Source organism: Larimichthys crocea, unplaced genomic scaffold (genome assembly GCF_000972845.2).
Source record: "Larimichthys crocea isolate SSNF unplaced genomic scaffold, L_crocea_2.0 scaffold83, whole genome shotgun sequence".
NCBI lineage: Eukaryota > Metazoa > Chordata > Actinopteri > Sciaenidae > Larimichthys > Larimichthys crocea.
Window position 1 is genome coordinate 1,446,977 of NW_020860930.1, and position 13,572 is coordinate 1,460,548.

General features: G+C 42.0%; 2 protein-coding genes across 3 annotated transcripts; one reads left to right on the forward strand and one right to left on the reverse strand.

The window, feature by feature from the left end:
* Position 1: 1 nt before the first annotated feature.
* LOC104936551 (interferon-induced protein with tetratricopeptide repeats 5) lies at positions 2–3,729 on the reverse strand. Of its 2 annotated transcripts, none has more exons than XM_010752604.3 (10): positions 3,578–3,729; positions 2,992–3,171; positions 2,703–2,892; positions 2,428–2,610; positions 2,053–2,274; positions 1,809–1,950; positions 1,030–1,153; positions 791–932; positions 671–718; positions 2–490 (listed from the first exon to the last, which is right to left on the reverse strand). In XM_010752604.3, the coding sequence occupies exons 1-10, from the start codon at positions 3,580–3,582 to the stop codon at positions 296–298; spliced, it is 1,431 nt and encodes a 476-aa protein (XP_010750906.2). In that variant the 5' UTR covers positions 3,583–3,729; the 3' UTR covers positions 2–295. The 2 variants fall into 2 exon arrangements, with proteins under 2 accessions (XP_010750906.2, XP_010750905.2); XM_010752603.3 differs by having other exon boundaries at positions 2,053–2,277.
* A 1,389-nt stretch (positions 3,730–5,118) lies between these two features.
* ch25h (cholesterol 25-hydroxylase) lies at positions 5,119–8,423 on the forward strand. The gene is made up of 2 exons (XM_010752602.3): positions 5,119–5,621; positions 5,706–8,423. The coding sequence occupies exons 1-2, from the start codon at positions 5,199–5,201 to the stop codon at positions 6,039–6,041; spliced, it is 759 nt and encodes a 252-aa protein (XP_010750904.1). The 5' UTR covers positions 5,119–5,198; the 3' UTR covers positions 6,042–8,423.
* The last annotated feature ends 5,149 nt before the right edge of the window (positions 8,424–13,572 follow it).

The following is a 13,572-nucleotide window of genomic DNA, read 5'->3' on the forward strand; positions in this document are numbered from 1 at the left end:
GTTTTTTTGTATTCAGTTTTTAAATTAAATCAAACATTAAGATAAACAATTCAGTTAAAATAAAAAGAAACAAACAGATCTACAGTGAGCTCTTAACTACACAAGAACATATTAACATATGCATTCAGTCATATTTAATAAGCACCTTGTGTAATCAGGACCGGCTGTGAGTTGTTTACTATAGTGTGGGAACAATAAATGTAGTCTGGGTGTGGTTAGGGTTGGTCTTGGACCATCCCGGACCACTGAGGGGCGCCGCCACCTTCCAGCCGACCCGGACTGGCCTCATCGCCCATCACTGCAGCCCCAGGCGCAGCTCGAAGAGGGCAGACAGGTACAGCTCTTGGTCTTTACAGTCCAGAGCTTTCTGATAAAACTCCATGGCCATCTTCTTATCGCCTTCAGCTTTGGCCACCAGACCCAAAAGAGCGTACGCCTCATCATCGTCCTCGTTGTCTGAGAGACGCCGCTCTGCGATCTGCTTCAACTTCTGAGGAAAAGGAGAACCGAAAACGTTCAACATCAGGTTAAAACAGTCTACAGTATTGTGTGAAGCAGTTTGCCTTGTGGAGCAGCAGAGGGTGCTCTTAGCCTGACCTAATGCAGCCCTGCTGACGTCTGAGCAAAAGAGTGACAGTATGTTTGGTTGTAAATGACAGATTCTCCTCACCTTGACACACTGTTTCCACTCCCACGTCTTTGGAGTTAACTTCAGCGCCTGTTTGATTAGATCATTGATCAGCTCATGATCACATCATTTGTTCTGCAGCTCTGATGAAGCTGATCTCACCTCAGTGTATTGTGTGATGGCCCCCACCTCGTCTTTCTTGTGGTAGTAGTAAAATTCAGCGTAATGATGGTGGAACACTTGATGAAAGCTCTGGTTTGTCTCAGAGAGACTCTTTAAACCCCGCTGGAAAAACTCATCTGCCCTGAGACACAAAGACTTAATAAGGACGAATAGACAAAGGGACAGACGAACAAATGAAGACGGGTTAAAAGGACAGATGAATGGACAGGTGAAGTCACCTGATCAGGTTATTGTCCTCTCCATACAGAAGTGCCAACTCAATGATGGCGAGGTCAAATGAAGGTTTTATGATGATGGCTTCCTCCAGGTGTTGAATGCACAGACTCCTCCACTGCTTCACCTCTGGAGGAACCCAGCAGAACAGAGTTAGCTCGGTGTAACAGTGTGAAATATCAAAACTCCTTCATACGGACACCCTCATACGGACACCTTCATACGTACACCGTCATACGTACACCTTCCTACGTACACCTTCCTACGTACACCTTCATACGGACACCTTCATACGGACACTTTCATACGTACACCTTCATACGTACACCTTCATACGTACACCTTCATACGTACACCTTCATACGTACACCTTCATACGTACACCTTCATACGGACACTTTCATACGGACACCTTCATACGGACACCTTCATACGTACACCTTCATACGGACACCTTCAGATGGACACCTTCATACGTACACCTTCATACGGACACCTTCATATGTACACCTTCATACGGACACCTTCATATGTACACTTTCATACGGACACCTTCATACGGACACCTTCAGATGGACACCTTCATACATACACCTTCATACGGACACCTTCATACGGACACCTTCATACATACACCTTCATACGGACACCTTCATACATACACCTTCAGATGGACACCTTCATACATACACCTTCATACATACACCTTCATACGGACATCTTCAGATGGACACCTTCATACATACACCTTCATACGGACACCTTCAGTATATCATGAGCGTACTGTGTTTGTTGAAGGGTTTCTTGCTCTGCTCAGCGTTCTTCTTCTTCCTGTAACAAACAAACAGCTGGTGGTGGATAAAAGCCGACTGACTCGTCCTCTTTAGCGCTCGTTTCAGCAGTTCGATGGACCGCTCGTCCTCATCCTGAAGGAAACACATACAAAAAAGAAGATGCATGGTTAGTCAGTCCATGACTTCTTTGTTCACCCTGCTGCATCGTAAGTACTGAGAGTCATTCAAACTGACCTTGATGCGAAGATATTTTGCGACGTAGCGCGTGACATGAGGGTTGTCAGGACCTATCTTCAGTGCTCTCTCTACCAGCCGTTCAGCCTCTTGGGGTTTCTCTTTGAGCAGCTTCAGAGCCAGTATCGACAGCAGAACACCATCGTCAGGGTTGACCTCCAGGGCTCGATGAAGCTGCTTGACGGCTGGTGACTCCTCACCTTCCTTCAACGTTTCTAAAACCTTCTGCAAATGAGACTTCAGTCAGTTTACTGAGTTTAGTTCTTGGACTACAAATTATCTCCCAGCTTTAAAGAAAAACATCTCAGAAACAGGCAGTGAGCATTGGGGTTTGATGGTTTGAATCATGTTGACTTTATGTTTTAGAAAACTGACCATCTCTCTCCGGTGCAGGGCGATGGCATAGCCAGCGTTCCACTCGCTGTCGTCAGGCTGAAGCTCTAAAGCTTGCTGGAAACAGTCAACAGCTTTGAGGTTGTAAAGCTTCAGGTAGGTCCAACCTTTTTCTCCATAAACCTCCGGGAGGAGAGCTGTGGAGGATCCGGTGGGATACTTCATCTGTAAAGAGAAGGACGGGCGGGTGGAGCTTACCTGGATCAGTGACTTCACATCAGACAGAGCTTTAAACACATGCTTTAAAGCACTCATACCAGTATGTCGTCGACCTTCTGGCAGTAACTTTGTGACTGTGTGTAGTCTCCGGTGTGGTATTTCAACCAGGCCATGTCTCCGTATGTCACAATGAGCCGCGGCTCACAGTCCTCACCATAACACTCTCTGTTTGTCTTCTCTGATTGGCTGAGAAGGTCCATCGCCTCTTCTCGTTGATCCTGAAGGTACCTGAGGAGACAGAGATCCTTGAGTGAACCCTGAAGTCCCGAATAAACAGAGCCTTCCAGGTTCCCTAACCCCCTGACCCAGCTGAGCCCTGAACTGTACCTGACATAAGCCAAGAAGCTGTAGGAACGAGCCACCGCTCCCTGCTGTCCCAACTGAAGGTCTAGGTGGTCCTTGAGTCGAGTGCTCAGGTTCTTCAGGTCGAGGTCTTCCTTCTTTAGATCCCATGTGAAGTGACTCTGCAGCCGCTGCAGCCTGGACTGAAGGGTACTGCCTGGGTCACTGCGGGTCAAAGGGATGTTTCAGTGTTCAGGTGTATTCATTGTGCAGGCTAACAGTGAAATGTTGAACAACACATGAAGGATACAAATGAAACAAAAACAATAGAATCAAACTTAAAATATAAAATCTGCTAAAATACAATATAAAAATGTGTTTCAGTGTTCTTACACTGACATGAACACGTCACAAACACCTAACCAGTCTTCAGGGCTCCTCACATACACGAAATAAAGGTTCTTTAATGGTTCTTTAAAGGTTCTCTGGTAAGTTTCGTTTGTCAGTGATTGTCCAGTTATCCTGACAGAACTCTGTATGATTAATTATTAATTATATAATTTCATGATTTGATGACGTAAGTACACTGTCACGTCGAGTTCAAATTATCAAATCAGCTGACTGAACTGACCTCATTGTGAAGGTGAAGATGATGATGGAGGTGAAGCTGATGGAGGTGCTGGAGTTGTTTTGCTTGGGCTGCTCCGTCCGATCAGAAACTTAAAGAAACGAAACTGAACGTGAAGTCTGGTGATGCGTTCACGGTCCGCATTGAAATCACGGAAAGAAGAGAACACAGAGGTTTACCCTGAAAGACAGAAAGGTCGAGCTGCTGTTCGGGTCATCAGTTTTTATTTGTTTTATAGAGTCATCATTTTTATTTTCATCACGTGATTTCTGCTTTAATCTGAAAATAACATTTTCTTAATTAATCTGTCAACATCTGTCTGAACCACTGCTGCTGTAAAAATAAATATAAAAATAAAAAGACGTGATAGCGTGATAAGGTGCTTCCTGAAGTCCACAACCATCTCCACTGTCTTTAGATCACTAACAAAAAAGTATTTTGAAAGTAATCAATTACTTTTAAAGGAAGAGATTACTTGAAAAGTAATCTATGACTTTTAAAGTACTTTTTCTCAGAAATCAGAATTTTTTTCTCAGGATTCCGACTTTATACTCAATAAAAAAGTTTTTAAAAAGTTGTAAAAAACATAGTAAAAAACGTAAAACATTACATTAAAAAAGTAGTTTTTTAAATCATTTTTCAAATATAAAACAACATTAAAAGACAACAAAAAAAGTTGTAAAAAATTACATTTAAAAAGTTGGAAAAAATGTTATTTATATTTAAAATGTAAAGAATTGTTGCCATGGCAGCTGTCACGGCAACTGCTGTTTTAATTTTTTTTATGTCTTTTTGTACAATGTTTTTTACGACTTTTCTTTTTCCAACCTTATAAACGTTGGAAGTCTGAGTTGTAAAGTCAGAAATCTGAGAAAAAAAGTCAGAATTCTGTGTTTTAAAGTTGACATGTTGTATATAAAATATATGTATTTTATTATTTTATTTTTTCCAAAAAAGTGTCCAGAGAGCTTAAAAAAGGAGACATAATCACATTACTGACAATAGATCAAGTAAAAGTAATTAACATTGCATGTAATATCCATAAAGTCCAGCAGGGGTCAGTATTTCGCCACAGAAGAAGAGGGTCAGTTGTGTTTCACAGTGAGTTATTATTACTATAGAACCATTTGTAGGTCCACCAAGAACCTTTCATTAATTAACAACCAATGAACCATCAAAGCACGGTTCTTTAAACAACTTCAGCAAAAACACATCAGAATTTTTACTAAAGTTCTTTGTGGACCAACCAACTGGTTCCATGAAGAACCTGTTCTGAGTTCTTGTTCTGGTTTTAAATCAAATGTTGAATAATGAGAACATGAACAGAGCTGTGTGCAGACTGAATGGAAGAAAGAGAGGAAAGGGGGCGATGAGTTTAACTTTGTCTCAACACAGGAAGTTAATCAAGTTAAACAAAGTTTTTTTTATAAAACGTGAAACAATCTGAGTGCCTGAGGCAGTCACAGGACAGGAAGAGTCCTCATAAGGCCTAATGGGAGGAGACTGACATGAGCCAGTGGTGGGCGAGGCTGAGCTCATAAAAGCAGTCTGGAGGCTGACAGAGCTCAGACTCTGAACACAGACCAGGTTTACATAGACCAGGTTCAGACTAGACTCATGCAGGATGCTGCTGCGACCTTTCTGGACCTTCCTCCGGGGACACTCATCCCTCCTGAATTCACCTTTCTTCCCTGTTGTCTTCTCCTTGTCCGTCTACCTGTCCTTCTGTCTGCCCTTCCTGCTGCTGGACTCGTTGTCCTCCAGGTGGGCCCTGGTGCGCAGGTACAAGCTGCAGTCTCAGAGCTCCGTGAGCTGGGCCTCGATGCAGAGCTGCCTGGCCTTGACATTCTACAATCACCTGGTCTTCATCTTCCCACTGACAGTGATGCACTGGTACCTGAGGCCCGCCTACCTGCCTGAGGAGCCCCCGACCATGCCATGCCTGCTAGCTCAGGTGCTGGTTTGCCTGCTGCTCTTTGACTTCCAGAGCTTCACCTGGCACCTGCTCCACCACAAAGTGCCGTGGCTCTACCGCAACTTCCACAAGGTAGCTAAACTCACCAGTGATGGACATGTCAGAAAGAATCTCTTGTTTCTGCTCCAGCCTCATGTTTTTTTTCTTCCCCACCAGGTGCACCACACCTACACCTCCACCTCTGCCCTCACCACTGAATACTCTGGGGTCTGGGAGACTCTCAGTCTGGGCCTCTTCGCTGCCGCCAACCCAATCATGCTGGGATGCCACCCGCTCACCGAGCTCGCCTTTTTTGTGGTCAACATCTGGCTGTCGGTGGAGGACCACTGCGGCTACGACCTGCCGTGGGCCACCCACCGCCTGGTGCCGCTGGGGCTGTACGGTGGTGCGCGCCACCATGACCTCCACCACCTCAAGTCCAAGTACAACTACGCCCCCTACTTCACCCACTGGGACTGTCTCGCGGGGACACTGTGCACCCAGCAGGACTGAAGTATGACAAAAGGTTTCTCAACAGATGGAGTTATGTTGAACTGATGGAGGAAGTTTCTGAACGGATGGAGTAATGTTTTAAACGGATGGAGAAGTTTCTGAACTGATGGAGAAGTTTCTGAACTGATGGAGTAATGTTGAACTGATAGAGGAAGTTTCTGAACAGATGGAGTAATGTTTTAAACTGATGGAGAAGTTTTGAACTGATGGAGAAGTTTCTGAACTGATAGAGGAAGTTTCTGAACAGATGGAGTAATGTTTTAAACTGATGGAGAAGTTTTGAATTGATGGAGAAGTTTCTGAACTGATGAAGTAATGTTGAACTGATAAAGGAAGTTTCTGAACGGATGGAGTAATGTTTTAAACTGATGGAGAAGTTTTGAATTGATGGAGAAGTTTCTGAACTGATGAAGTAATGTTTTAAACTGATGGAGAAGTTTCTGAACGGATGAAGTAATGTTTTAAACTGATGGAGAAGTTTTAAACTGATGGAGAAGTTTTGAATTGATGGAGAAGTTTCTGAACTGATGAAGTAATGTTTTAAACTCATGGAGAAGTTTTAAACTGATGGAGAAGTTTTGAACTGATGGAGAAGTTTCAATCTTTAAAATAACTGATGATCAGATTACATCACACAGGCCTCTGTCTGAATTTAATTTCAGATTTTTTTACAGTATAATTTTCTTCACATTAAAGATCTTTACTGTTAACATGTTAAAGAATGTTCATGTTGAACGGTGACATGTTTAATAATATTCCTCTCACTTCTTCAGTTCTATGGAGGCTGGTTTTATTATAAATTATATTTATGACACATTATGTATATATTATATGAACATTTATGAACAAAAGATAATTTGTTTGTCACATGTGATTTGTTCCTGTGAATTACTGAATACTTCAGTAACAACATATTTAACGTTCAACGAATCAAATTAAAGTCAATATTTTAAATCAACATGATGTAACTTCTCTCTCTGTTAACCCCGTTGAGGCTACACTGACATGAATCAGGTGAATGGTGTCTCTGTCATTCGTATGTCTTTTGGTGAACTCGTATCTGCACTGTGCTCTGATCATCATCACGTGATAAATGAGTTTAAAGTGAAAGAACAAGGTCTGGTCCAGCAGAACACCCCTCTCTTTTTTTCCATGCATGTTTCTGGAGTCCACAGGAAGTGGACATAGCCTGCGGAAATGGACATGTCATCTTGTCTCTTGGTTCCTCATCAGACGAGAGACAAAGACCTGATGCAGAGGCCGAATGAATCCTCGTCTCTGTTACTGCAGTACACCATGTGCCCTGGACGAAGTCGTCAATCACTACTACTGCTACTTGACCTGATCTGAAAACAGATTCACTGATCTGAGGAAAGGGTGGGAGGTTTGAAGGGACCCCTTTAAAGGTCAGAGAAGAGTTAGATCTGATCTGAGTATCGACTCATCAGTTTAATGAGAACTTGGTGAATCGGATCAAGACTTTTCCTGTTTAATGTAACAAAGCACTGAGTCATAAGGCTGTTCTCTCAGACTCAAGGACAAACAAAGGTGTTATTGATTCACTGTGAGATTCACTCTCTGGTGATGGTCCAGCGTAGAAACCTGCAGGAGCACATACACATGTATACTTTCATAAACATGGAAATTCTCGACTGCTTATGTCTGTGTACTTGTTTTTGTCAGAAATACTTGTTGGGACGTTTATTTGTCGTTTGGTGACACAGATCTTTGTTAGAGGACGTCATGTTTTACAGAAAGTTATAAAACTCCATGATCTGATTTCTTTGAATGACTTTAAATCAGTTTGTGAAGATGTGGAGGATTGTTGTGTTGATGTTTAAACTGATGTTTGATACTGAACTTTTATTTTGTGGGTGTGCTTGATTTTTAATTCTGTCTGTTTTGTTTTGTGCCTTGTTCTCAGTCTGTGTTGCCGACTGTTTGACCAAGAAATGGGACCTTTCCTAGTTAAATAAACGTTAGATAAAGGTTAGATAAAGGTTAGATAAAGACTTTAATGATTAATGAAGTTTAATAAGTGTTGACACATGGTGAGTATATGAAGTTTTCGTCTTTTATAAAGCGTCTGAGTCATTTCTGGGAATGTTTGACATTTCCTGTAATTTGACCCCAGTTCGACACAGATAGTAACACGGATGAAGTACAATGCAGTGAATCACTTAACTCCCAGCAGGCACTGCTTCAAAGAGTGAGTCATCATGGACTGAGCAGCAGTCAGTAACAAAACAATGAACTGGACCAAAGTAATAAACAGTAATTACTGAGCAGATAACGAGCTCACAGGAAGTCCACGTTCTTTGGGAAAGTTCTGTGTCATATGACAAGTTACCAACTTCTAAGTAAACCAGCACATTACGAGAAGACCGAAGGAAAACCCAAACAATGAAAAACCTCGGGGGAGGAAGCAGTAGTACTATTCAGCCAAGACCACCAAGACCAGACTGTATCAAGACTGAGAAAAGACCAAGACCAGACTGTATCAAGACTGAGACAAGACCAAACCAGACTGTACCAAGATGGAGACAAAACCAAGACCAGACTGTACCAAGACTGAGACAAGACCAAGACCAGACCATATCAAGACTGAGACAAGACCAAGACCAGATTGTACCAGATTGTACTAAGACTGAGACAAGACCAAGACCAGATTGTACCAGATTGTACCAAGACTAAGACAAGACCAAGACCAGAATGTACCAAGACTGAGACAAGACCAAGACCAGACTGTACCAAGACTGAGACAAGACCAAAACCAGACTGTACCAAGACTGACACAAGACTGAGATGAGGCAGTACATACATGGGAAGGTAGTGTTCAGTAAATGTCTGATTTACAGATTGCTAACTTTAGCTAGCATAGCATAGAAGCTTCTTTCTTTGTTAACGGTAACATTAGAAATGAATCGAGTAGATGTGAAGCAGGGACAGTTTTCTGAATCAAATCCAAGATGAGGCCAACACCTTTAAAATGTCAGACAGACAAACGACAGAGTTCATCTCACACACGTACACACACACACACACACACACACACATATATATATTAGTGCTGTCAAAATTAACGCGTTCATTTTGTCGATTAATTTTAAAGAATTAACGCGTTAAAAAAAATTAACGCAATTAACGCGGTTTTATTTACTTCCGGTGGCGGCCGCCATTTTGGATGTGGCAAAGTAGAGCTTTGTTTCCCAGATATATTAGTGTGTGTGTGAATGGGTGTATAAGAGGCATTAACTTAAAGCCCTCACGGAGACTGCGCCCTGCACGGTCGCCCACATTGCCCACAGCTAAAACCGGCCCTGCTTGTATTAGTTTACGGGCAGATCTGCCACATCCAATAGGGCGGAACGTTAACGTATCGCAGCAACGGACCAACCTGCTCAATGAGGCATCTATGTATATGTCTATGACTATCCTAACTAAAGGAGAGTCTATGTATAGTCTATGATCTATCCTAACTAAAGGAGAGTCATAGTCTAGATCTATTCCTAACTAAGGAGAGTCTATGTAATATGTCTATGATCTATCCTAACTAAAGGAGAGTCTATGTATATGTCTATGATCTATCCTAACTAAAGGAGAGTCTATGTATATATGTCTATGATCTATCCTAACTAAAGGAGAGTCTATGTATATATGTCTATGATCTATCCTAACTAAAGGAGAGTCTATGTAATGTCTATTGCTATCCTAACTAAAGGAGAGTCTATGTATATGTGTCTATGATCTATCCTAACTAAAGAGAGTCTATGTATTATGTCTATGATCTATCCTAACTAAAGGAGAGTCTATGATATATGTGTCTATGATCTATCCTAACTAAAGAGAGTCTGTATATAGGTCTATGATCTCCTAACTAAAGGAGAGTCTATGTATAATGTCATGATCTATCCTAACTAAAGGAGAGTCTATGTAATATGTCTATGACTATCCAACTAAAGGAGAGTCTATGGCGAAAAGATGGATAAGGACGGACTTTTAGGGGGAACATTTCATTTAAAAAGTTGCCTGACGGCTCGTTGGACAAAAACAAGGCATTTGCACAGTTTGCAAAGCCGAATTTAAATTCCACAAATAACACGACTTTAACATATCACCCAAAAACAAAACCCCCTGTCTACACTACAAGAGTGTGGCACTCGTCAGTATATTTCCTCATTCTGGCTTTTCTCCGTTTGCACTGTGCATATGTGCACCTTAAGCCAATAAAATGAATGAATTTAAATATACTTTCTCTGTGTTTATTCTACATTAATTTGATCATTTTACATAAATAAATATTCATTATAAGCTTCAGTCTCAGAAAAATGCATTTAATTTATTGATACATTTATTGATAGATTAATCGCGATTAATCGCGATTAATTACAGAATTTTTTGCGATTAATTAGTTAATTTTTTTAATCGATTGACAGCCCTAATATATATATATAGCTTGAGGGTTCTGCACAGCTAAGAAGCTGTTCCTAGGACATCATACTTCTGGATAGAGGCCTCAGGTATTGTACCAGGCTGTATGTATATTGCCTGACTGAAAAATCATCTCAGCCTCTTTTAGGGGAAGTGAAGGTTTAGTCTTCACATCTTGTTGCTCACGTCCACACCTGCCCACGCCTGCATGCTTTGACACTTTCCCTCTCCTGGATCTGGTCCTGGACCTGTACAAACACGCCTCCGCCTACACAAACCCGGAGTTGCTCTCAGTCTAATGTTGGCTCTGATTTCTGATTTCTGCGATGACGATGAGATGGCCTGTGAGACCTGTGACACACACACATACACACACATGCACTGGAATATAAGTAACATTAGTACTGCAGGTCTGAGTGTGAAGCGTTGTTGTTGTCATTGTTGTCTGTACATTTATAAACCTCGACACAGGAGTCTCTGATCTTTGATGGTCTGATGCAGCAATGCTTTCTGGGAAATCTGTGGAGAGTCCAGTGTTAATCTGATAGGATTTCTGTCTTTGTGAGGCCCAGGTCATTGTGTCAGACAGGGTCCTCATAAGACCAGAGGAAGTGTGTGTGTGGATGTGTGTGTGAGTATGTGTGTGTGTGAGTGTGTGGAGAAAGTGATGATGTCATTGGAAGAGTGTTATCTCACTTCCTGTTTGAAGTTAGATAATTGTTGACAAATTCTGGGAAATTCCTGAATGACAAATCAGAAACTGAGACTGAGAGCAGGTGAGACTGTCCAGGTGAGACTGAGAGCAGGTGAGACTGTCCAGGTGAGACTGAGAGCAGGTGAGACTGTCCAGGTGAGACTGTCCAGGTAAGACTGAGAGCAGGTGAGACTGTCCAGGTGAGACTGAGAGCAGGCGAAACTGTCCAGGTGAGACTGTCCAGGTGAGACTGTCCAGGTGAGACTCAGAGCAGGTGAGACTGTCCAGGTGAGACTGAGAGCAGGTGAGACTCAGAGCAGGTGAGGCTGTTCAGGTGAGACTGAGAGCAGGTGAGACTGTTCAGGTGAAACTGTCCAGGTGAGACTGAGAGCAGGTGAGAATGTCCAGGTGAGACTGAGAGCAGGTGAGACTCAGAGCAGGTGAGACTGTTCAGGTGAGACTGTCCAGGTGAGACTGAGAGCAGGTGAGACTGTCCAGTGATCAGTATGTGATCAGTCATATCTCCTCACCTGTTTCTGAATAAAGCAGGAGGTTCTGGTTCTGGCCTGTGGGTATGATTAGGTCCACTAACTGACTCAGATGTTGAAGAATTGGTCAGCTTCCTGTTTGTTTTACTGCTGACAGCTCCACCTGCTGGTCACAGAGAGTTACTGAATTTAAAATCCTTCTGCTTACAAAGCTCTTCATGGTCAGGCACCATCATATCCTAAAGAGCTCATAGTACCTTACTACCCCACAACACTACGCTCTCAGAATGCTGGGTTCTTCATGGTTCTTCAGGGTTCTTCAGGGTTCCTTGTGGTTCTTCAGGGTTCCTCGTGGTTCTTATTATAACCTTTATTTAACCAGATAAAAACCCATTGAGATCAAGACCTCTTTCACAAGGGTGACCTGGCCAAGAAAGGCAGCAGCACACATCATAACAATCAAGGCAGACGAACAACAACAACAAACAAGCAGCAAAAAAACAAACACAAAAGCAATAAAATATTAAAATACTAAAATACTAGTGCGAGTAAATAGGCAAATAAAGTGCAGAAGTTATAGATACAGTAACAAATTAAGAACATAGGCACTGTTCAGAAGATTTCCATTGACGGTTTCTTAAAGTAGAGCGGAAAGCTTCCAGTCAAACAAGCTCTGACATTTTCAGATTGGAGGGCAGTCTGAGCAGACAGGGAAAAAACTGAATGCTTCTTTACCCGTTTCAGTCCGAACACGAGGAACAGAAGAATGCAGAATGTCATTTGATCGTAGGGCATAACGGCTTCCAGTTCTCTGAAGAAAAGTGCATAAATATGTGGGAACCAAGCCAAGAAGAGTCTTATAAACAAGTGTCATCCAGTGTGTATAGTGTCTTACATTGAGGGAAGGCATGCCAGCTTTTCCATACAGTTCACAGTGGTGGGTTAGGCGGCTACAACCAGTGATGAACCTCAGAGGACAGTGATAAACAAGAATCAAGGACTGAAGGCAGCTGGTTGAGTTTGACATGTACACAACATCAGTATAATGAAGTACAGACAAGAAGGTAACTGACATCAGAAACTTCCAAGCTCTGAGGGAGAAACATGATTTGTTTCTGTAACAGAAAGCGAGCTTCACCCTTAATTTGGAGATCAAATTTTTAATATGTAAATTGAATGAAAGCACCTCATCAATAATGAATCCCAGGTACTTATAACTGGTGACCACATCTAGAGTTTCACCCCGGACAGTTCTGATATTCTTCAAGGAAACAGATGAATTTGAAAAAATCATTAGTTTTGATTTATCAGCATTTAAAACCAGTTTCAGTTTCTCCAGACAAATCTGCACTGCATTAAAGGTGGACTACAAAAATTCAAATGCCTGAGCAATCGAATGTAAGCAGCAGTAAATTACAGTGTCATCCACATAGTGATGTTATGAGGCATTTGATATGTTTGCACACAGATCATTAATGTAAATTGTGAACAGACTGTGCCTTGAGGTACTCCTTTTGTGACCTCAAGAAAGGTGGAGCTAACTCCAGCCATCTGAACACATGGTGTCCAACTTGCCAAATAATCAGCAAACCAAGAGGCAGCTTGTTTGGAGATGCCATTCTTGAGGAGAATTTGTAACAGGAGATTGTGGTCCACAGTATCAAATGCCTTCAGGTCAATGAACAAAGCCACACAGAGCCTTTTCGAGTCCAGTGCCTCAAACACATCATTAAGAACTTTCAGGGCAGCAGTAACAGTGCTGTGCTGCTTCCTAAAGCCAGACTGAAGGGGATTGAGAATGTTCCCCAATTCCAAAATATCCTTCAATTGATCGCAGACCAATTTTTCAAATACTTTGGCCAAAATACATAATTTAGAGATAGGCCTGTAATGTAACGAGTGAGGGTTCATCTCCTTT